Source organism: Mizuhopecten yessoensis, unplaced genomic scaffold (assembly GCF_002113885.1).
Source record: "Mizuhopecten yessoensis strain PY_sf001 unplaced genomic scaffold, ASM211388v2 scaffold1883, whole genome shotgun sequence".
Taxonomy (NCBI): Eukaryota; Metazoa; Mollusca; class Bivalvia; order Pectinida; family Pectinidae; genus Mizuhopecten; species Mizuhopecten yessoensis.
Genome location: NW_018404269.1, coordinates 1,186,795 through 1,211,534, shown reverse-complemented (window position 1 = coordinate 1,211,534; position 24,740 = coordinate 1,186,795). Strand labels below are relative to the sequence as shown.

The window sequence follows — 24,740 nt, the reverse complement described above, 5'->3', positions numbered from 1 at the left end:
ACGTTTTTTTCAGCATTTCTTTCTTATTTTCATATAAATGCATAGAAACAGTTACCTCTCTTTGTATGAAACACATAGAAACACATTAATGACCGTTCAATGTGAAGTCTAAATATAAATACAAATTAAACCTGGTTTAATGCAATTTATGAATGTCCTAGTAATACTTTGTTTTTTATTATGTTTCAATATCATGAATATTAAAGTACTGTATTTGTTGTATCTATGATTGATATGAGCGGACGGTGACCATTAGAAGGAGGTGAGAAGGTCAAAAGTCGTATGAATTTGTGGCTATTCTTAGCACCCTATATAAGTATGTGCACTAGCTGACCCTAGGTCACTAGCCTGCTGAAGATGATGGAGGAACAAGGTGTGTACCTTCTTTTTACATCATGATCTAATTTTGAAAAAATATCTAAGTGAATTTTATTACCCACCACCTCCCCTTCTTGCCTCCTTCTCAATATGATTTCTTCTTAAATGGGCGTTTTCTTACCCCATCTAAGACTTTTAAGTACATTGGACAAAAACTTTAAAAGATAAAGTTTTTATATAAACATGTCTTTTTTAATAAAAACGGCCATTTTCAATTCATTTGAAGTGTTCTAGTTGTTTATGCACTTAACATGTCTTACAAGCTTGCCATGGTGATATTTACTTGGAATCAGGCATAAATTAGATTTATATTTAATGGTGCTGAACTGAAGGGACATGACGTATACACATAATTAGGATAAAAAATGTTTAGTTGTTAAGTCACACAACACCATAAAGGCATACCATACATCGTATAAGAAGCTTAGGAACAAACACTTCACTACCAATTGTCATACAGCTGTAATTATTTGGTATACCTTTGACCTTATTTGGTATGCCTGTGACCTATACAGCTGTAGTTATTTGGTATCCCTTTGACCTTATTTGGTATGCCTGTGACCTATACAGCTATAGTTATTTGGTATGTCTGTGACCTATACAGCTGTAATTATTTGGTATGCCTGTGATCTATCCAGCTGTAGTTATTTGGTATGCCTGTTACCTATACAGCTGTAGTTATATGGTATGCATGTGACCTATCCAGCGGTAGTTATATGGTCTGCCTGTGACCTATACAGCTGTAGTTATATGGTATGCATGTGACCTATCCAGCGGTAGTTATATGGTCTGCCTGTGACCTATACAGCTGTAGTTATATGGTATGCATGTGACCTATACAGCTGTAGTTATATGGTATGCATGTGACCTATACAGCGGTAGTTATATGGTATGCCTGTGAGCTATACAGCTGTAATTATTTGGTATGCCTGTGACCTATACAGCTGTAATTATATGGTATGCATGTGAGCTATAAAACTGTAGTTATTTGGTACACCTGTGACATATACATCTGTAATTATTTGGTATGCCTGTGACCTATACAGCTGTAGTTATTTGGTACACCTGTGAACTATACAGCTGTAATTATTTGGTACACCTGTGAACTATACAGCTGTAATTATTTGGTATGCCTGTCACCTATACAGCTTTGTTATATGGTATGCCTGTGACCTATACAGCTGTAATTATATGGTATGCCTGTGACCTATACAGCTGTAGTTATTTGGTACACCTGTAAACTATACACCTGTAATTATTTGGTATGTCTGTGACCTATACAGCTGTAGTTATTTGGTACACCTGTGAACTATACAGCTGTAATTATTTGGTACACCTGTGAACTATACAGCTGTAATTATTTGGTATGCCTGTCACCTATACAGCTTTGTTATATGGTATGCCTGTGACCTATACAGCTGTAATTATATGGTATGCTTGTGACCTATACAGCTGTAGTTATATGGTATGCCTGTCACCTATACAGCTGTAATTATTTGGTATGCTTGTCCTTTATACAGCTGTAATCATATGGTATGCCTCTGACCTATACGGCTGTAGTTATATGGTATGCCTGTGACCTATACAGCTGTAATTATATGGTATGCCTGTGACCTATACAGCTGTAGTTATTTGGTACACCTGTGAACTATACAGCTGTAATTATTTGGTACACCTGTGAACTATACAGTTGTAATTATTTGGTATGCCTGTCACCTATACAGCTGTAGTTATATGGTATGCCTGTGACCTATACAGCTGTAATTATATGGTATGCCTGTGACCTATACAGCTGTAGTTATATGGTTTGTCTGGGACCTATACAGCTGTAGTTAATTGGTATGCCTGTGACCTACACAGCTGTAATTATATGGTATGCCTGTGACCTATACAACTGTTGTTATTTGGTACACCTGTGACCTATACAGGTGTAATTATTTGGTACACCTGTGAACTATACAGCTGTAATTATTTGGCATGCCTGTCACCTATACAGCTGTAGTTATATTGTATACCTGTGACCTATACATCTGTAGTTATATGGTATGCCTTTGACCTATACAGCTGTAATTATTTGGTTCACCCGTGACCTATACAGCTGTAATTATTTGGCATGCCTGTCACCTATACAGCTGTAGTTATATTGTATACCTGTGACCTATACATCTGTAGTTATATGGTATGCCTTTGACCTATACAGCTGTAATTATTTGGCATGCCTGTCACCTATACAGCTGTAGTTATATGGTATACCTGTGACCTATACAGCTGTAAGTATATGGTATGCCTGTGACCTACACAGCTGTAATTATTTGGAATGCCTGTGACCTATACAACTGTAGTTATTTGGTACACCTGTAAACTATACAGCTGTAATTATTTGGCATGCCTGTCACCTATACAGCTGTAGTTATAAGGTATACCTGTGACCTATACAGCTGTAAGTATATGGTATGCCTGTGACCTACACAGCTGTAATTATTTGGAATGCCTGTGACCTATACAACTGTTGTTATTTGGTACACCTGTGACCTATACAGGTGTAATTATTTGGTACTCCTGTGAACTATACAGCTGTAATTATATGATATGGTAGGCCTGTGACCTATACAGCTGTAGGTATATGATATTGTATGCCTGTGAGTTATACAGCTGTAATTATATGATATGGTATGCCTGTGACCTACACAGCTGTAATTATATGGTATGCCTGTGACCTATACAACTGTTGTTATTTGGTACACCTGTGACCTATACAGCTGTAATTATATGATATGGTAGGCCTGTGACCTATACAGCCGTAGTTATATGATATGGTATGCCTGTGACCTATACAGCTGTAGTTAATTGGTATGCCTGTGACCTATACAGCTGTAATTATATGGTATGCCTGTGACCTATACAACTGTAGTTATATGGTACACCTGTGAACTATACAGCTGTAATTATTTGGTATGCCTGTGACCTATACAGATGTAATTATATGGTACGCCTGTGACCTATACAGCTGTAATTATATGGTATGCCTGTGACCTATACAGCTGTAATTATATGGTATGCCTGTGACCTATACAGCTGTAGTTATATGGTATACCTGTGACCTATACAGCTGTAATTATATGGTATGCCTGTGACCTATACAGCTGTAATTATATGGTATGCCTGTGACCTATACAGCTGTAATTATATGGTATGCCTGTGACCTATACAGCTGTAATTATATGGTATGCCTGTGACCTATACAGCTGTAATTATATGGTATGCCTGTGACCTATACAGCTGTAATTATATGGTATGCCTGTGACCTATACAGCTGTAATTATATGGTATGCCTGTGACCTATACAGCTGTAATTATATGGTATGCCTGTGACCTATACAGCTGTAATTATATGGTATGCCTGTGACCTATACAGCTGTAATTATATGGTATGCCTGTGACCTATACAGCTGTAATTATATGGTATGCCTGTGACCTATACAGCTGTAGTTATATGATATTGTATGCCTGTGAGTTATACAGCTGTAATTATATGATATGGTAGGCCTGTGACCTATACAGCTGTAGTTATATGATATGGTATGCCTGTGACCTATACAGCTGTAGTTATATGATATGGTATGCCTGTGATCTATACAGCTGTAGTTATATGATATGGTATGCCTGTGACCTATACGGCTGTAGTTGTATAATATGGTATGCCTGTGACCTATACAGCTGTAGTTATATGATATGGTATGCCTGTGACCTATACAGCTGTAGTTATATGATATGGTATGCCTGTGACCTATACAGCTGTAGTTATATGATATGGTATGCCTGTGACCTATACAGCTGTAGTTATATGATATGGTATGCCTGTGACCTATACAGCTGTAGTTATATGATATGGTATGCCTGTGATCTATACAGCTGTAGTTATATGATATGGTATGCCTGTGACCTATACGGCTGTAGTTGTATAATATGGTATGCCTGTGACCTATACAGCTGTAGTTATATGATATGGTATACCTGTGACCTATACAGCCTTTTTTTACTGAATGTGTTGTGTCTTATCATTGTTCCTTGTTGCTGAATTTGTTGCATCTTTTCATTGTTAGTTCATTGTCAGTTAACTTGGTAACACCTGTAGTGTTGTATGCAACTATGCATATCATATCACATTTAGTATAGCATATCAAGTTTGAACAAGGTCAATGTCATGTAATTAGTAACATGATAAGGTCAGCATAATGGCTTTCCTTCATACATTGTAAGTCGAGCAGTGTGTATAAATTGTGCAGTGTATATAAATTGTATAGCATATTATATCTGACAAATAGAGACTAATTATGTACATGCACTAAGTAGTAAGTACATATAAGCCAGTATTTGAGGGGTATTGAAGTTTCGAAATCCAATACCATATATTATCTGATGTGGGATGATCTGGGTCTAATACACGTATGCATGTTGATAATTAAACCAGTCACAGGAATTTGTTGGATGACAGGACAGATAATCAGATGATTTGTGAAAATGTATTGTTTATTCTAAAATTGAAATACTTTATTTACTAGATTGTATATAGTTGACTAATGCTCTGCACATTTTAGCAGCAATATGTTCACCTCTTTTCTTCAGACATGTATTAATTTTAATCAATTTTGTATTTGACTCCAAATTATATTGACAATTGTATTTTTCTGCTCTGGCATCTTATATAATTAAGGTTTACAAATTGTGTGCATGTTATCTATGTTTGAATTCATGGTAGTCCGAAATCCAGTTTCTTTGAATTTATGAAAACAAGTTTGTATGAAGAATATGTGTGGTAAAGGGACCCATACCATATGTACTGTATATGATGAAAGGAAATGTGGGATGCTAGGTTTTACACACGTACATATTGAAACGGTAATAAGAAGAGAGCCGAACAGACTACATTGTCAATCTAATATATGCTTATAAAACTATAAATGTACTAATTTACAATTAAAATGTTTGGGTCACTACAGCACACAAGTTCATGATAGATAGTTATAGCTAGATGTGATCAATTTCAAAACAAGAGATCAGCTTACCATATCATGTTGGAATATTAACGGGCTTGGAGGGAAACATAATGATGATGCATTTCAATCCCATCAAAATTGGGATATTAACATACTTCTAGAAACCTGGACAGGAGAGCACTCGGACATAGCCCAATCTAATTTTATTTCTTTCTCTAAATGTAGAAAGAAAAATTAGAGGGTTAAAACAGATAGTGGGGTCATAATTATCTATGTTAAAAACTCAATTGCTAAAGGAGTAACACATGTAAGCAAATAAAGAAGTACGCGCGCACAACTTTTCCGACTAAATGAAAAATAATTAAATTTTATAAAAATCTTGTCTTTATAATTAACCACAACGAAAGGGTAACGAGGCTATTATATTAAAGCCACGGACATTAACCCCATATCATTTAGTTCCTTCAGATTCTAAGTGTATGCATAGCTGTCAAATGTTTGCTAATTGATAATCCGTCTTTGCGTAGTGCAGAGTTATCTTCTCTTGGGAGCAGGTGTTTATTGTTACGTCATTGGTTTGTGTGAGAAAATTACGTCGTTTTCTCAAAAATTGATGACGTTACTCTCACAAACAAGTGACGTAACAATCAATACCTGGTCCCAAGAGAAGATAACTCTGCTATACGCAAAGACGGAATTGATAGCCCCGGGTGTTGTACGCGAATACATCACATTGTTCATGATACCATTTTTTTTATAGTTAGCTAATGTGCTGGAGCGGTAAGACTTATTTCTCTTTTATCTCAAGTGATATTTGAAGTCCTGTAAGATTGATCGCATTAAGGGTGCACCGTACATTGCGTACTTTCTTTTGTCAATATCTGCTTCTCAAAACATCATTTTTTCATACACCTAATGCACAGCTCCGTAACATGCACATTTCTGTTGATTCAAACGAATTAGTTGTCACAAATGTACATTATATTATCAGCTCACCTGGTCCAAAGGACCAAGGTGAGCTTATGCCATACCGTGGCGTCCGTCGTCCGTCCGTCCGTCGTCCGTCGTCCGTCGTCCGTCCGTCAACAATTTCTTTAAACGACTTCTTCTTCTTAACCACTGATTGGAATTTAACTAAATTTGACTGGAAGCTCCCTAGGTGGTGGGGATTCAAAATTGTACAAATGGTGGGGCTGACCCCCAGGGAGCTGAGGGGCGGGGCAAAAAGGGGGCAATTTGGCTAAACTGCTTGAAGCGACTTCTTCTCTGGAACTAAGTGATGGATATCAACCATATTATACTGGAAGCATCCCTAGGTTGTGGAGATTTAAAATTGTACAAATGGTTGGGCTGACCCCCCAGGGGGCTGAGGGGCGGGGCCAAAAAGGGGTAATTTGGCTATATTTCTACAAACGACTTCTTCTGTAGAACTATGCACTGGATATCGATCATATTTAATCAAAAGCATTCATGGGATGCAGGGATTCAAAATTGTACAAATGGTGGGGCTGACCCCCCAGAGGGCTGAGGGGCGGGGCCAAAAAGGGGTAATTTGGCTTTATTTCTACAAACGACTTCTTCTGTAGAACTATGCACTGGATATCGATCATATTTGGTCGGAAGCATTCATAGAAGGCAGGGATTCAAAATTGTACAAATGGTGGGGCTGACCCCCCAGGCTAAGGGGTGGGGCCAAAAAAAGTTTATTGCCTGGAAATGGTTGGGATACCCACCATATAACCACATATACAATTGCTGAGTATAAAGAGAAGAATGCACATTTGCTTCCGGGATGGCCCTAGGGTCTGGCCCCACCCTTGGAAACATAGTCCTTGGGCCATAACTTAAAAACGGTTGAGATCCCCACCCCAAAACTATATATACAAATGCTGGGCATAAAGAGACGAATGCAGTCATGATATTAGAATAGACCCTGGGGTCTGACCGAACCCCTAGGGACCTAGTTTCTTAGTCACAGCTTGGAAACAGTTGAGATCCCCGACCTATAACCATATAGACAATTGCTGAGTATAAAGAGATGAATGCACATATGCTTCCAGGATGGCCTTGGGGACTGCCCCACCCTTGGAGACTTAACCCCTGGGTCATAACTTCGAAATGGTTAAGATCCCCACCCCAAAACTATATATACAATTGTTGGGCATAAAGAGACAAATGCAGTCATGATATTAGAATTGACCCCAGGGTTTGCCCCACCCTTGCAGACTTAACCCCTGGGTCATAACTTTGAAACGGTTGAGATCCCCACCCAAAAACTATATATACAAATGCTGGGCAAAAAGAGACAAATGCAGTCATGATATTAGAATTGATCTTGGGGTCTGGCCACAACCATAGGGACCTAGTTTCTGAGTCACAGATTGGAAACAGTTGAGATCCCCACCCCATAACCATGCATAAAATTGCTGGGCATGAAAAATCGAATACAGATGTATATGCTACAAGGATTGGCCTTGGGTTCTGGCATATTCCCATGGATCTCATTTGGAGAATATTCTGTCATGATTGCTTAGATAATCCAGGTGAGCGATACAGGCCCTATGGGCCTCTTGTTGTTTAATGTCGCACGTAAACTCATCAGAGTCCAATCCTTCACTAGCAATGGCAACTGTGTCGGGAGGAAACAGAATCGCGAGTAACACTCAGCTATGGTATGAAACTGAGAAATAAAAATCAAATGTGTGTCATGTATCAAAGGAAGACTTAAGCATAAGGTAACTGATAACATGCTCACATTAAATCATATGGACGTAATAATCACATGACAGAACCAAATAATGTACAGACTTAGTTTATTTATATGGACGTAATAATCACATAACAGAACCAAATAATGTACAGACTTAGTTTATTTATATGGACGTAATAATCACATGACAGAACCAAATAATGTACAGACTTAGTTTATTTATATGGACGTAATAATCACATAACAGAACCAAATAATGTACAGACTTAGTTTATTTATATGGACGTAATAATCACATGACAGAACCAAATAATGTACAGACTTAGTTTGTTTATATGGACGTAATAATCACATAACAGAACCAAATAATGTACAAACTTAGTTTATTTATATGGACGTAATCATCACATTACAGAACCAAATAATGTACAGACTTAGTTTGTTTATATGGACGTAATAATCACATGATAGAAACAAATAATGTACAGACTTAGTTTGTTTATATGGACGTAATAATCACACGAAAGAACCAAATAATGTACAGACTTAGTTTGTTTTCAAGCATTTTATTAAACTGCGTGTGAAGTTCAACAACAGTTTATATGAAAAACCACGAAAATAAAGTTGGTGGTATTTCATATAAATAATTAATCGAAATGTCCTTGATATTGCCAAAATTTAGAAATGAGCAATTGTCGAGCACAAGGTCATTACTTTTCTTTTATTTAGGTCACGGATGCTTTGAACAATTAATCTCTACGTGTTTATTTCAGACAATATGTATGCAGTCTGCGCAAACTTTTTTCTAGATAAATCCATTCTTCTACTAATTCTTGCTTGTTTGACAAAATACATTACTTATAGCGTATCTCAGATAGTATAGAAATACAAGGGTTTCTTATTTAACATACTTACCTGGATATGACGGAAGACATCATTGAGGTAACCACATATGGCACAGGAAACACATCCGGAACACCTGGTTTTCACTTCCAATTTTTGTGGAGGTTCATAAAGTCTTTTCTTACCATATGATGCCATCATAAGTGTTGTTGCTGTCTATTTGTATCGGCTTTTTGTTCAGATTATGTCCATTTTTGTCGATAATTTTGCACGTTATCATTTTGTTTTACTTGAACGGTAATGTCTACTATCGATGCCATCATAATCACAATTATAGGGATAGTCTGGTGGTGCAGTGGATAGGGCACTTGCCTTTCACCAAGGTGGCTGGGGTTCGATTCCCCGATCGGACGTGAAGAGGTATGGGGTCAACTGCCTGACTACGTTGGTTTTCTACAGGTACTCTGGTTTCCTCCCACATTAAGACCTCCGCACGCTTACATCCAGCCAAAAAAAAGGTGATGAATATAAGATGAAATAACTTGTTTCATAATTGTTGTACAATAAATAACGTTTATATACTATTATTACATTGTACCGTATGCGTGTTCTTTACTCCTGAACACGAGTCAACGACAACAGGTTATGGAATGTATTACCTGTCATCTTATCTTCGTTACTGAACACCGACTTTCACATGATCAATGTAGTGTAGAGTGATATACCTTTTAAATATTTATGACTAGTCGCTTTACATGTTTACATTCCACACGGAACTGATTCACTACGCACAACGTGGTCACTATCGGAAGGTCACGATTTCCATGACAGATGTGGAATACTGCTGGGGAAAATCTTACAACACAAGGATTTGAGAGAAACATGTTAATGATGTATAAACTGCATGTATGACGTAAGAAGTGATTAATGTGAAGCTCTATGTGAAATCGTTCTTTTTTATTCAATTTCTTATAATAAGCAGGCATGGTAAAAATAGCTGCTTCCCCCTCCCCCTGTACTAGTTGGGATATAAACTTCTTTTATTTTACAACAATTATGAAACAATTTATTTCAACTTGTATTAAGCATCCTTGTTGGCACAGGTGTTCGCGCGCGGATGGTCTTAATGTGGGAGGAATACCCGGGGAAAACCCACGTGTTCGGGCATGTGACCCCATGTCTGGCTGTTATGATGAAGTTAATCTACGATGATAAAAATGAAAACTATGGACAATATTTATATTGACAATCAGGATCTCAAGGGGTCTTTTGTTCTTTTGCGATATGAAATCGACGTTGTTAATTATGCTTATGATCGTAACTTGTGACTATATCTCACGTTGAGAATGTGACGACTCCATGTTAATATTTCCTTTGTTTATTATCTGCTATAAATAAGTCAATCTTCAGTTCGAACTACGGTTATCAAAATACTGTAGTTACTATTGTTTAAAAGGGTTGTGCGTAACAAATGAAGCAGACCTTTCGCAAAAATTAAGACCTTTTACCATAAAAAAACCCTGATTTATTTAAAGTACTTTTCCGTTTTAATGCATTAGAGACTGACATTACAGAATCTAAAATATTATAAGATCAGCCAAAGCTGATCCATCATCCTGTTCTCTTCCAATTACAGTCGCTCCGAAGACCAAACAGGGGGAATGTGAAGAGCTACTTCCTGGCGGGGAGGTCTATGCCCTGGTTTGCTGTAAGTAAACAGAACATGATGTATTGGTGTGAGGAACATGATAAAGCACACATGGGCCAACTTGATAGGGTTTAAAACCTCCATCAAGTTTTTGTGGCCAATTATTTTATATCTAGTCCCACCTATTTTGCCTATAACCTTATATTTTAATTCCAATCTAAAAAATGGGTTTTGGCATTTTGCTAAATGCTATTAGACTTTGGCATTTTGCTAAATGCTATTAGACTTGGGCATTTGAATAAATGCTCTATTACTACAATAGATGTCTTGTGTCATTTTTAGCAGAAAACTAGCAGAGTTTTCCGGTGTGCTTTACTTTCAAGTAGATCACATAAACACGATGTTATAATTGTATTTATGTTCACATAAAGTAATATATATATATCCAATGCTACAGTCATTCCTGTTTATTTGTAGTGACACATGTACAGTTGTATACTGATCATGTTGTACGAGTGTAAAAGACCGTGATAGAAGTCACATATATAGTCAGTGTTATATTCATCTCTGTTTCTGTATGTTGATCCCTTTCATGGGGTTATCTCCCCACAAACATACTTGGTAAATTATCTTGCTCATAGTGTTATAGATGTATAATACACATTGGTATTATTGTACTGAAAAACCTGAACCCCAAAAGGACAAAGGAGTACATGTTTAATGCTGCCGAGATGTTGAATGTTAGTTTGCAGTAACATAACTTTGATATATTTCAGTCCAACAGAAAAATGTGACAAACGGGTACTGTCTCGTCTCTCAATTAACTGTTCTTCTTGTCTTGTGCCTATCCTGTGTTCCCCCTTTTAGCCTCATAACGCTTTACTGTATTGTCATCTTTTATTTAACACCTTTTTATGACGCTCCTTGTTTCTTAGATGCATCGAAACATTGTTTTACTACGAATCTCACACTTTCAGACGAGTAACTTTCCCTTGTATTTGACCAGGTCGGTGCGTCTCTATTCTCCAGTAACATTGGGAGTGAACATTTTGTGGGCTTGGCAGGTGCTGGGGCGTCGTCAGGAATAGCCCTAGTCTTATACGAATGGTTTGTAAGTATGTATATAATCGTTATAGAAGTTGTTGTCCTGTATTCGTGAATTTAGTGTGGTTGTACTACATACTGAATATATTATTACATTGTAGTTATGAACAAATATGTATAAACTTATTGTTGTCCTGTTTCTTAACGAGTATGCACATACTTGTTATATCCCTTGTTCTATATAAGTATTATTATATCTATATAGGTTTGTTGAATACATACTTGCTCTTTACGATAATGTATGCGTTTGTTTCAACCCTGGTTCTGTATCAGCTTATCTTTATTTATAATAATAATAATAATATACAACATTTATATAGCGCCCTCTATAATTTGTAAAATTACTCTAAATCGCTTTACAACATATGGTAATAGATTAAGTTATTGTGAAACAAAAACAAGGGCTTACAATCACTTTTATACATTAAGTAAGCAGATAATCATCGCAATGTGCACATAAATGAATAAATAAAGGGTGGTTTTTACATGACGTCTTTGCAACGAGCCTAAAATGCAGACGTGAACAGGTGAGTTTTGATGTCCTTCCTTATTTAATGGTGATAGTCCTAAACGAGTATCTATAACAAACGTGATCCTATTGTAATACTGGTCATAGGCATGACAATAAAAGTATGGTTCAGAAACAGTATTACTCTGTTGTCGTCAATTCGAGAATTTTGCTTCTTTTAGGTTATTTTCCTGATCCTTCTATGTGGATGGCTGTTCCTGCCTGTCTACATATCGGCTGGAGTAAGTTAATGGCGATCACTTGCACTTGACCATCATCTCAGACTTTCTGCATTTGATAACCACCGTTGTATAGGATGGTATTATAAATAAATGGAGACGGACTGTATTCTCTTTTATGTTTAAGTTTTCTCCTGCCTAACTTTAGGTATACACACTTCCGGAGTACATCGAGAGACGCCATGGTGGCCGGAAGTTGAGAGTATACCTGAGCTGCATAGCTCTAGTCCTGTACGTAGTCTCCAAACTAGCCGTAAGTAAAAGTGCAGGAACTCTATACAAAGTATCCAAAGCCAAAAATACGATGTGTTGTTTGGTATTTATGTTTTCTTACATGTATCTATGATGTGCTGAAAAGTCGTCCAGATGTATTTTTCAAATTGTAATGCTATTGTTCTCTGGCGGACGTCTAAACCTTCATTTACCTGTGCCAAAAATAGTGTCACAGAAGCTCGATATGTTGTCCATTCAAAACGGTGTGTTGTCATTAGCTGGTCGTGACGAAGCACACAATCAACTTTAAGGTAAGAATAGGGACAAGCAACGTCCACGTGTTATATGTCATATAACAAATAAATCATTGACACATTTTAGGTTAATATGACCATTTCTCGACCTTCAAAATGTACAATTTCCCCCCTCCTGTCTGAAGTGTTCAAATTTACCCTCCACATAATGTATACCAAACCGACCATTTTCGTTACAGACCAAATGTTGGTACACAGTCTGAATGTTAATTGTTCTATTAACAAGATATCTGTTGTGCACAATCGTAATATGACGTCTATAGATTATTTGTCAATGTTCGAATGAAAATAAATGCACCATTCTCACACAAAATCTCTTTAACACATTAGAACATACATGTACATGATGTACGACATTCTAGCTCTTCAATAAACTGTGTCCAATTCCCATAGCATGTGCTGAAAACAGGAGCTGTTATCCCATTTCTAATTATTAAAGCATCAAATTGAAATGTTTTTGTATATGACGTGTTTTTGTATAGGTCAGCATATTTGCCGGGTCCATGTTTATCCAGATGACCCTCGGTTGGGATATGTACCTGTCAATAATTGTATTGCTGGTGATAACGGCGATATACACAATCTTAGGTAAGCTTAATAAACACCAGATTAGTAAAGTGTGATATGGACGTCCAAGCTAAACTTGTATGATATACACGATCCTTGACAATCAAAATACATTTTATATGCACTATTCGGTAAGAAGAATATACACAAGCTTCTTAAGGTAATAGGATTGTGTCACCATTTCTCAGTAGAATTTCTTAAAAATTTGTAGTTATATTGATATGAAGTAAAGAAAATTTTCTGCCACAAAATAAATATAGGTTATCAGAATTTTAAATGGAAATTTATGTAAAAAGGAGTGAATTTTGAAAAATAAATAAAAGATACATTTTTTTGCAAAATAATGTCAATAAAAATGATACTGACATAGATAAGTATTGCATTAATGTATATCAATTTCATAAATGCTGAAATTGTGTAAAATTAATTATCTATAAACGATTTTATAATAAAACCATATACACATAGTGATTACATGTAAGAGTTATCGTTCTTGAAAAACTTCACAGTATTAAAATAGGTAGCCGGTTTCCTGAAGTACAGAAAAATGGACACATGTGACTCATTGATTAAAAAGACCTGAACTAATGACTGGATTGCTTTGAAATACTTTCATATTGAAAGAACACACTGTGCTGTCAATAATAAACATACAATATTCATCAGTTTAATATTAAACATTAATATATCCGGAAATTGTGATACTGTCTCCCTACATTGGATTTTCAACTAGGGATGTACTTCCCATTTCCGTTTATCAATACACTTCTATGTCCTTAAGGAATTCTGAGTGTTAACCTACTAGTATATAGAATATCTTCTTTACTTCGTCACTAGTACGTCATTAAGTGATATAAATACTTTTAACGAAAACTTGATGTATTTCTTAATAACAACCAATTATGGACTTTTGTTCAGATAAACATAAGATTAACATCGAAATGAAATTCTTTGATTGTTATGTTAGATGCTAAATTATGTTTTAATAATTAAGAGAGATGGAAACCGTACGAAGGAAAGTACTGCATTTGATAAAGAATTTGAAATAAATTGAAATAACGTCATAAAGTGAATTAAGATCAATATTATACATTTATGGGCTTTGTGCTAATGAATATGATGTGATATGAACCTGAAAGAGCGATATGCAGCCGCCTCGGTCAATATCACTTTTTCAGGTTCATATCACATCATATTCCCCAGCACAAAAGCCCATAACTGTTTTATTATATGCTTCAACAATAAAACTTAAACAAATCTCAATGTTCTCTGTGTAAAGTTTAGCGAGGGTTGATCCAATAGTTTCGAAGCCATCGCCAAGGTTATTTCTTTAAGATAAGCATGGAGGGCACGCACTGCGTGTTCGGGAGCCCTTTTGTGTTAACAGCATCTTTATCTACGAGCAATTTTTACGAAATTTTCAGATGTAACGGAGGCAAAGCGTTTGCCAGCAGAAATCTTCTGTTGTTGTCTGACAGATCGCGTTCCGGTCTAACTGCGCATGTGCTACGAGAGGTTGCGGGGAATTTCCATATAGACTATATTTAGAAATCGATATTTACCGAAACCCCTGTCTACATGTGTTTTTGAGGACTTGTCCTGTGTAAAGGAACCGGCCAATGTGATTGCGAGAAATTTTCAAGCATATATTAAAACAAAATACCATCCTGCACATGCTTGTAATCCAGCCAAATGTGTATCATCTAATATAGAGTCATATTCAACTGGGAAATGAATCATTGATATATCGCCTTTTCCTCGTTTCGGAGACGTTAATGGCAGGTATGGTAATTTAGTACTGTATAGTTGCTAATAATTTTGCGAAAAATCAGTAGATGATATTACCTGCTTTACTTTGACAGGCGGATTAACAGCAGTGATGTACACAGATACATTCCAGACGGTCGTCATGATACTGGGATCTCTCTCAATTGTAATCATTGGTAAGAGACATTCTAGAGAATAATCATGAAAACTCGACCCCATTTTATTGTAGATATCCGTAGAATGTCATTCGAGAATCTGTGACGATAGTTGGGTCACTCAAATTGTAACTATCAGTGAGGCCTGTTTCAGCTTCTGTTGTATTTTCTACATAAATGCTGGAACACTCAAATTAACATTTATTAATTGGACTTGTTTTAATGAAACAGTTCAAACATTTGCTATCAGACTCGAGACTCTTTCAGTTGAAGCTCTGGGTCCTGTTACTGTTAGTACTCCTCACTGTTGTACAAACATCCGTACCGTTTTCATAACTTTGTAAGTCGTGACACACAATTACTCTGTTATGATACTGTATCTTTTAACTGTTTTGGCCAGTATGTTAAAGTGATAGTAAATCTGTGTTAAAAGAAATTCGCTAGAGCGTCTTCGCCTCACAGATATCAGATTACTGATAGACAGTTAATTTCAACAGGGTTTGACAAAGTTGGTGGCTTGAATGCCTTGGAAACGAAGTACATGGCAGCCATTCCAAAGATCCGAAACAACGCCACGACGTGTGGCATTCCAAAGCCCGACGCCTTCAGAGTGTTCCTTGACCCCGTCGATGGAGACTACCCTTGGCCCGCCCTCGTCTTACAGAGCTCGATCGGCAGTCTGTGGTACTGGTGCTGTGACCAGGTAAGAACATGTGATATGACCACGTTGAGTATAGTTTGCTGTGTTGTTCTGGTCGTGTGATCAGGCATGATCACCGGATATATAGGTCGATAGCTCGTGATAGTTACTCGGTGACCAGGTAAATGATGGAAGAAACCATACAAACATTCTGAAGTATTCTGGTTCAGTGATTATACTGAAATTTATTCGTTAAGATGGTTGATGACAGATGATTGCTTTAAAAGCTAAAATGAGTTGATATGAGGACGTTTTGAACGGAAGTTCCAATAACAAGTAGTTTTGCCTGTATTCACGAGTTAAGTTGGTCTCAGGTAAAAAAAAACACCATGACCAATCGCTACGCTGATACCTGTCCTTTGAAGATTACAAAGGAGCGACACTCGACTTCAAAGCCTTTTATTTTTACCGTTACGCGACCGCGAGATTCTTTTGATGTATATCAAAGGATCGAACTAGTCTTCTTGTCTCCTCAACAAGGTGGTACACACTTTCCAGGGATGCAGAGAGCGAAAGTGAGCGAAACCCCTGAATATCGAGGATTCCAATACGTAGCTTTGTTCGCCACACAGACTTTCTGATTTGATGCCTCCTTATTTCGTAGTTTTAGCAATTGTTTTACATGCTTGTCCCCATATCAGGCATCTACCTCTACACATGTTTACTGTTTTTATAGGTGATTGTTCAGCGGTCTTTGGGAGCAAAGAATCTGTCGCATGCGAAGGGCGGGTCAATCCTGGCCGGTTACCTCAAGACTCTTCCTCTCTTCCTCATCGTATTTCCCGGCATGATTAGCAGAGTGTTGTTCCCAGGTAACGCATTAGTCGACCACTAAGATGGTTCTTTCTCACGCGCGTGTTAAAATACACATTTGTTTACCTTTAATCAATCCTCTATCTGTTAAGGATCCCCGTACCTTGGCTTGTTCCGGCATGACTACAGCTTTGATAAACGATTTTGAGAAGAAAAGCATACATTGCGGGACTTTTATGAAAAAGTGTTAAAATCAAATAACAATTATAATCAATAACAATGTTCTGAGTGTAAATTTATCAGCGGAACAAGACCTGGATTCGAACCCTGGACTCCCTCTAACCGACCGAGCTACCTGGTCAACAGAAAATTTCTGTCCCAACTCTGCTACAGTTACATCCAAACGGAAATTAAGGGGAGGTTACTGTATAAAGGAAAATTCACAGTGCAGTGGGACAGGGACCCTTAACATTGACCTTTTATCATTTAATTACTGAATACTTTTATCTTTTCAATATGCTATGCAACAGGTTATCGTCCTATAAGTATGTAAATATATATGTATGTATCCGAAAGCGTGTTTCATCTTTAACATTTGCGATGTTACCTTGTAGACGAGGTAGGATGTGTAGACCCGGACGAGTGTTCCCGGATATGCGACAACCCGGTTGGATGTTCAAATATCGCTTATCCCAAACTAGTACTGGAGCTACTTCCGGTCGGTAAGTATAGCAAAAGCACGTTAACATGGAGCTACTTCAGGTCGGAAAGTATAGCAAAAGCACGTTAACAAGGAGCTACTTCCGGTCGGTAAGTATAGCAAAAGCACATTAACAAGGAGCTACTTCTGGTCGGTAAGTATAGCAAAAGCACGTTAGCAAGGAGCTACTTCCGGTCGATAAGTATAGCAAAAGCACGTTAACAAGGCGCTACTTCCGGTCGGTAAGTATAGCAAAAGCACGTGAACAAAGAGCTACTTCCGGTCGGTTAGTATAGCAAAAGCACGTTAACAAGGAGCTACTTCCGGTCGGTAAGTATAGCAAAAGCACGTTATCAAAGAGCTACTTCCTGTCGGTAAGTGCAAAAGCACGTTAACAAGAGCGTATTTAACATAGATTTATGTTTCGTTTATTAACGAGTTCACATTGTGTTTATTTAGACTCAATACCAATTTATGTATTTATTTAGAACTAGTTAATGAAATGATTTCTGCCTCCCTAACTTGAAAACCAGAGGTTGAACCTAACAGGCCGATTACAAAAAATAACAAATGTCTCCGTGTACTTGCGTAGGTCTGCGTGGCCTCCTAATGGCAGTGATGGTGTCGGCCATCATGAGTTCTCTGACGTCAATCTTCAACAGCTCCAGTACTGTTTTCACCATGGATATATGGCGCAGGGTCAGAGCCCAGGCATCTCAGCGAGAACTGCTTATCGTTGGCAGGTAATTGTTTATAAGTACTAGCTCCACTTCGGCAGGAAGTGATCATTGTAGGCAGGCTAGTATAATGGAACTAGGCACCATCTCCTTAAGAAAAAAATCCCTTTTGAAGTCATGTTAGACTTACTATTTCCGTTGGGAAGTTTATTGTTTATAAGGGCAATATCTTTTTCCTGTGATCGGTTTCGTTTTATCTGTGTTTCTGCTTGCACTAAAACTGTCCCGCACTTATTCCTTTTTGACAGGCTGTTTGTGGTAGTTTTGTGCGTCATCAGTATTCTGTGGATTCCACTGGTCAAGTCATCCCAGGGTGGGAAGCTGTTCCAGTATATGACGGCAATTGAAGCCTATCTCGGATCACCAATCGGGATTCTGTTTTTGTTGTCCATGTTCTGGAAGAAAACCACGGAAAACGTAAGGTCAACAAATAGAACTTATTTGACTTTCAAAAAGAAAGAAAAATCCAAAAGAAGAACAAATACACTTCCCAGTATAAAAAATTAACTATCACGAAACTCGACTTTCAATAGTGCAATAATTTCCACTGTTAGAAGCTTTGGGCAATGCTTAAGATCTATTCTTCTGATTTCTATTAGCTATGCTCTCAGAGACACAGTTCCGTGCTTGGTTTCAGGGGGCATTTTGGGGTTTGGTGTTGGGTCACGTGTGTGGGCTGATCCGCCTCGTTTTGGAGTTTGTTTACCCCCAGCCAAACTGTGGTGAAGAGGAGACACGCCCTGCCTTCCTCACAATTAATTATCTCTACTTCGGTATCTTCATCCTCTTTATCACGGCAGTAGCTACCATCCTCATCAGCATCTTCACCAATAAACGGACGGACGATGAGGTAAATATACGTCATCAGTAGTTTCGTATGTTTGGCGGATGAATCATTGTGGTTCGAATAAATGAAGTAATTACCTTTTCTCTATTTAAATTTTTATTTTGTATCGGAGTTTTTCAATGAAATCAAATCATAACAGACTGTTTCAAAGATACAATGAACATTGCTAAAAAAAATGAAATTCAATAAAAATAAATCTTCGATTCCCTTTTATTCCCCAAATATATTTTCGTACGTTCAGTTCTTTATTGTTCAAATTGCTTAGTTACTTGGCGTTACGTGGTGGACAAAGTACAAGGCGGACACTGGCCTACAAAACCAGGACGTTGAACTGAAAGTGTCTGGCCCTCTTCAGGACACGTTAGCACAGCAGGTTGAAGGTATGCCGAAGTCATATAACAGGAAATATAAAATGTCGTTTTTGTTGTAATCTTCTTAAATATAAAATGGGTTCCAGTCCTTTCTATCATGGGCTTCACTGTTAGATGGTATAAATGATCCGACTTTATCTGAATTCACAATATGTGGCCAGATCGGTCTCAAGTTATGGTTCCAAAGAAGGATTTCAAAAAGAGCAGGATTACGTTTCTTTTCCTTTCTATTAATTATAAAACTTTGTAAAAGTGTTCACAGTATCAATAGAGACTGATTCAAAATTGAGCAACATCTGTAGACGATTTCAGATATAGTGTTACAGTTAAGAATTTCGTACGGCCTTTTCAATACAGTACATATAATTCCAGAGAGAAGCAAGTACATCACACATCGAATTTCTCTTCGTATGTTTCATGCCGCCTTCATGTGTTCACGCAAAACCAGGTTTACTCGGGAAATCCAAACACACTTCTGTATAACTACTCCACCAGTGTCATGTCTTCTGTCATGCTGTAGTCACTAACATATCGCCTGTAGCACACAGACATACACGCATACATTACACACAGACCTACACGCATACATTAAACACAGACATACACGCATGCATAAAACACAGACATACACGCATACATTACACACAGACATACACACATACATTACACACAGACATACACGCATACATTACACACAGAAATACACGCATACATTACACACAGACATACACGCATACATTACACACAGACATACACGCAGACATAACACACAGACATATACGCATACATTACACACAGACATACACGCATACATTACACACAGACATACACGCATGCATAAAACACAGACATACACGCATACATTACACAAAGACATACCCGCATACATTACACAAAGACATACACGCATACATTACACGCATACATACACGCATACGTTACACACAGACAAACACGCATATATTACACACATACATACAAGCATATATTACACACAGATACACACGCATGCATTACATATAGACATACACGCATCCATTACAGAAAGACATACGCGCATTCATTACACACAGACATACACACATACCTTACAAGCACACAGACACACGCATGCATTACACACAGATACACACGCATGCATAACACACAGACATACACGAATACAGTACAGAAAGACATACGCGCATACATTACACACAGACATAGACACATACATTACACACAGACATACACGCATACATTACATACAGACACACACGCATACATTACACACCGACATACACGCATACATTACACACAGACATACACGCATACATGACACACAGACATACACGCATATATCACACACAGACATACACGCATACATTACACACATACACGCACACATACATTACACACAGACATACACGCATACAGTACACACAGATATACACGCATACATTACACACAGTTATACACGCATACATTACAGAAAGACATACACGCACACATTACACACAGACATACACGCACACATTACAGAAAGACATACACGAATACTTTACACACATACATACACACAGACATTACACACAGACATACACGGAAACATTACACACATACATAAACGCATACATTACACACAAACATACACACATACACACACGCATACATTACACACAGACATACACGCATACATTACACACATACATACACGCATACATTACACGCATACATATACGCATACATTACACACATACATACACGCATACATTACACACAGACATACACCCACACATTACACACAAACATACACGCATACATTACACACAGACATACACCCACACATTACACACAAACATACACGCATACATTACACACAGACATACACAATACACACATACACACACGCATACATTACACACAGACATACACGCATGCATAAAACACATTCATACACGCATACATTACACGCATACATACACGCATACATTACACACAGACATACACGCATACATTAAACACAGACATACACGCATACATTACACACAGATAAACACGCATATATTACACACATACATACACGCATACATTACACACAGACATACACGCATACATTACACACAGACATACATGCATACATTAAACACAGACATACACGCATACATTACACACAGATACACACGCATGCATAACACACAGACATACACGCATACAGTACAGAAAGACATACGCGCATACATTACACACAGACATAGACACATACATTACAAACAGACATACACGCATACATTACATACAGACACACACTCATACATTACACACCGCCATACACGCATACATTACACACAGACATACACCCACACATTACACACAGACATACACGCATACAGTACAGAAAGACATACGCGCATACATTACACACAGACATAGACACATACATTACAAACAGACATACACGCATATATTACACACAGACATACACGCATACATTACACACAGACATACACGCATATATCACACACAGACATACACGCACACATTACAGAAAGACATACACGAATACTTTACACACATACATACACACAGACATTACACACAGACATACACGGAAACATTACACACATACATAAACGCATACATTACACACATACATAAACGCATACATTACACACAAACATACACACATACATACACGCATACATTACACACATACATACACGCATAAATTACACACAGACATACACGCATACATTACACACAGACATACACGCATGCATAAAACACATTCATACACGCATACATTACACGCATACATACACGCATACGTTACACACAGATAAACACGCATATATTACACACATACATACACGCATACATTACACACAGACATATAGCATGCATTACACACAGACATACATGCATACATTAAACACAGACATACACGCATACATTACACACAGACATACATGCATACATTACACACAGACATACATACATACATTACACATACACGCATACATTACACACAGACATACACACATACATTACACACAGACATACGCGCATACATTACACACAGACATACACGCATGCATAAAACACAGACATACACGCATACATTACACACAGGACACACACGCATACTTTATAGACAGACATACACGCATACATTACACACAGACATACACGCATACATTACACACAGACATACACGCATGCATAAAACACAGACATACACACATACATGACACACAGACACGCACGCATACATTACACACAGACATACACGCATAAATTACACACAAGACACACACGCATACATTACACACAGACATACACGCATTCATAACACACAGACACACACGCATGCATAAAACACAGACATACACGCATACATTACACACAGACATACATACATACATTACACACAGACACACACGTATACATTACACTCATGGAAGTACGTCCTTAATTGACCTCCGCTGTTAATAGGACGTTTAACCTTATAAAATCCAATTGATCTTCTTGAAATTACTTAACCAATTTAACTAAACGTATATATTCAACAAGTATGTTTTGTATCCATTTGCAGCAGAAAACGACCAAAGCGTCCCCGACTCAGCTTCGTGGTTTAAACGTCTGTTTTTGACTGTTTGTGGGAGTTCGGAGGAGCAGACGACAGAAATCGACATCGACCAAAGAAGGAAATTCGTTCAACAGACCAAGTGGGCTAAAAGCATCCTTAACATCAACGCCGCCATACTCGTCATGGTGGTCTGTTTTCTCTCAGGATATTTCAACTAGGTTATCGTCTGTTACAGTTCCATCAAAACTGAGTAATTACTGATTAACTTCTGGTAACATTTGACCCGTTAACTACTATTGTTAATCACCTACTGATTTGCGGCTGCATCTAAACTTTGCAACCGCACAATTACTTGCGTTTAACTCAAAGCTTAGTGATTGTACTATAACTTTGAAATCTTGAGATGTGAAATTTTGAGTTGTATATTAATGCCATGAAGGTTTTCGACGTGGTACAGTTCATTCATCAGTTCTCATACAGTGGACATTATCAATAATTGCATCAAATGCATTCAGGTATATAGTTTTTTTTTTGATACGTGCTCTATTTCCTGACCCTACAGTTCAATGTTTGTTTTACGTAGCCCGATTGTGTTTAAGATCAAAGGTTTCGTGTGATCAAGATGGATTCTCACAACGCTTTGAATTGTGGTACATGTCTTGTCCTTACTAGCATAGTGCTTAAGTATTTTGCGGGAAGCAGTAACTTGATTGTAGTTCCCAGTTGCTCAAATGCTGGTTTGACTCTAGCCAGTAGCTAGTGAAAACTTAAAAGTGTCGCCAATAAGAAACAAGCGCCTTAAAAACAAAATAAACCCTCAGCACACATCAATCTGATCCGTCTTAACAAATTTATAGCAGTGAAATGATACATGTATCTGATTCACTAGATTTGGTTCTGTGTTCGATAGTTAATTTTGTAACGTGTCGTTGTTATGGAGTTATTCCAAGTTGTATTAGTCATCTTAACTGTATACTGTGAATTGACTAATTTTCGTGAGGTTTTAATTTCGTTGCTTTCGTTTGCTTTTTTATCCACGAATTCGTAGGTCCACGAAGTAATTACAGGTTTGTCATAAAGCTACTTTTCGTATGGGTATGTACTTAGAAACCACGAATTTACGCACCCAGTGTTTTTATTTTTGGGAAACCACGAATCGTGGGCCCCACGAAAATATCTGGTTTTACAGAATGTCTTAAAAAATTACATGTATCTAACGTATCATAACGAGGGACATTGACTATTTATCGTCAATACCTAGCTTCCGTACTAGTCATAGTGAATAATAAATAACATTAGATAAGTATATGATTTACAGTACATGTTTATGATCTTACAGAAACGGGAAAACTAGTCGGCACATTAGGAGCAGTCGTCAGTAGAATTAAAGTTAAGTGCAGTGCGTGACATGACAGTATATACATATCTCAGTACTTGTAAAGGATCACGGGCCATCTTATCTATAAACATTGCCCTGTTGTAAGAGAGCTATTAAACTATATTTACAAATAGAATGTGTTGAACATTCGGGGTTTTTTTTCTTCGAAAAAAATCAGTATAAGAAAAGACGGAGACAAAGGGAATCCGGCGGTCGTTGTTGCATGTGCTACCATGACAATCA

General features: G+C 37.5%; 1 protein-coding gene across 2 annotated transcripts; it reads left to right on the top strand.

The window, feature by feature from the left end:
- Positions 1–353: 353 nt before the first annotated feature.
- Positions 354–24,726, top strand: LOC110442307 (sodium/glucose cotransporter 4-like). Of its 2 annotated transcripts, none has more exons than XM_021485850.1 (15): positions 354–373; positions 10,565–10,636; positions 11,583–11,687; positions 12,371–12,430; positions 12,576–12,680; positions 13,437–13,542; positions 15,384–15,464; positions 15,941–16,146; positions 16,820–16,955; positions 17,511–17,618; positions 18,189–18,339; positions 18,582–18,750; positions 18,971–19,183; positions 19,446–19,560; positions 23,129–24,726. In XM_021485850.1, exons 2-15 carry the CDS (start codon positions 10,622–10,624, stop codon positions 23,335–23,337), a joined length of 1,779 nt encoding a protein of 592 aa, XP_021341525.1. In that variant the 5' UTR covers positions 354–373; positions 10,565–10,621; the 3' UTR covers positions 23,338–24,726. The 2 variants fall into 2 exon arrangements, with proteins under 2 accessions (XP_021341525.1, XP_021341516.1); XM_021485841.1 differs by having other exon boundaries at positions 23,126–24,726.
- Positions 24,727–24,740: the final 14 nt, after the last annotated feature.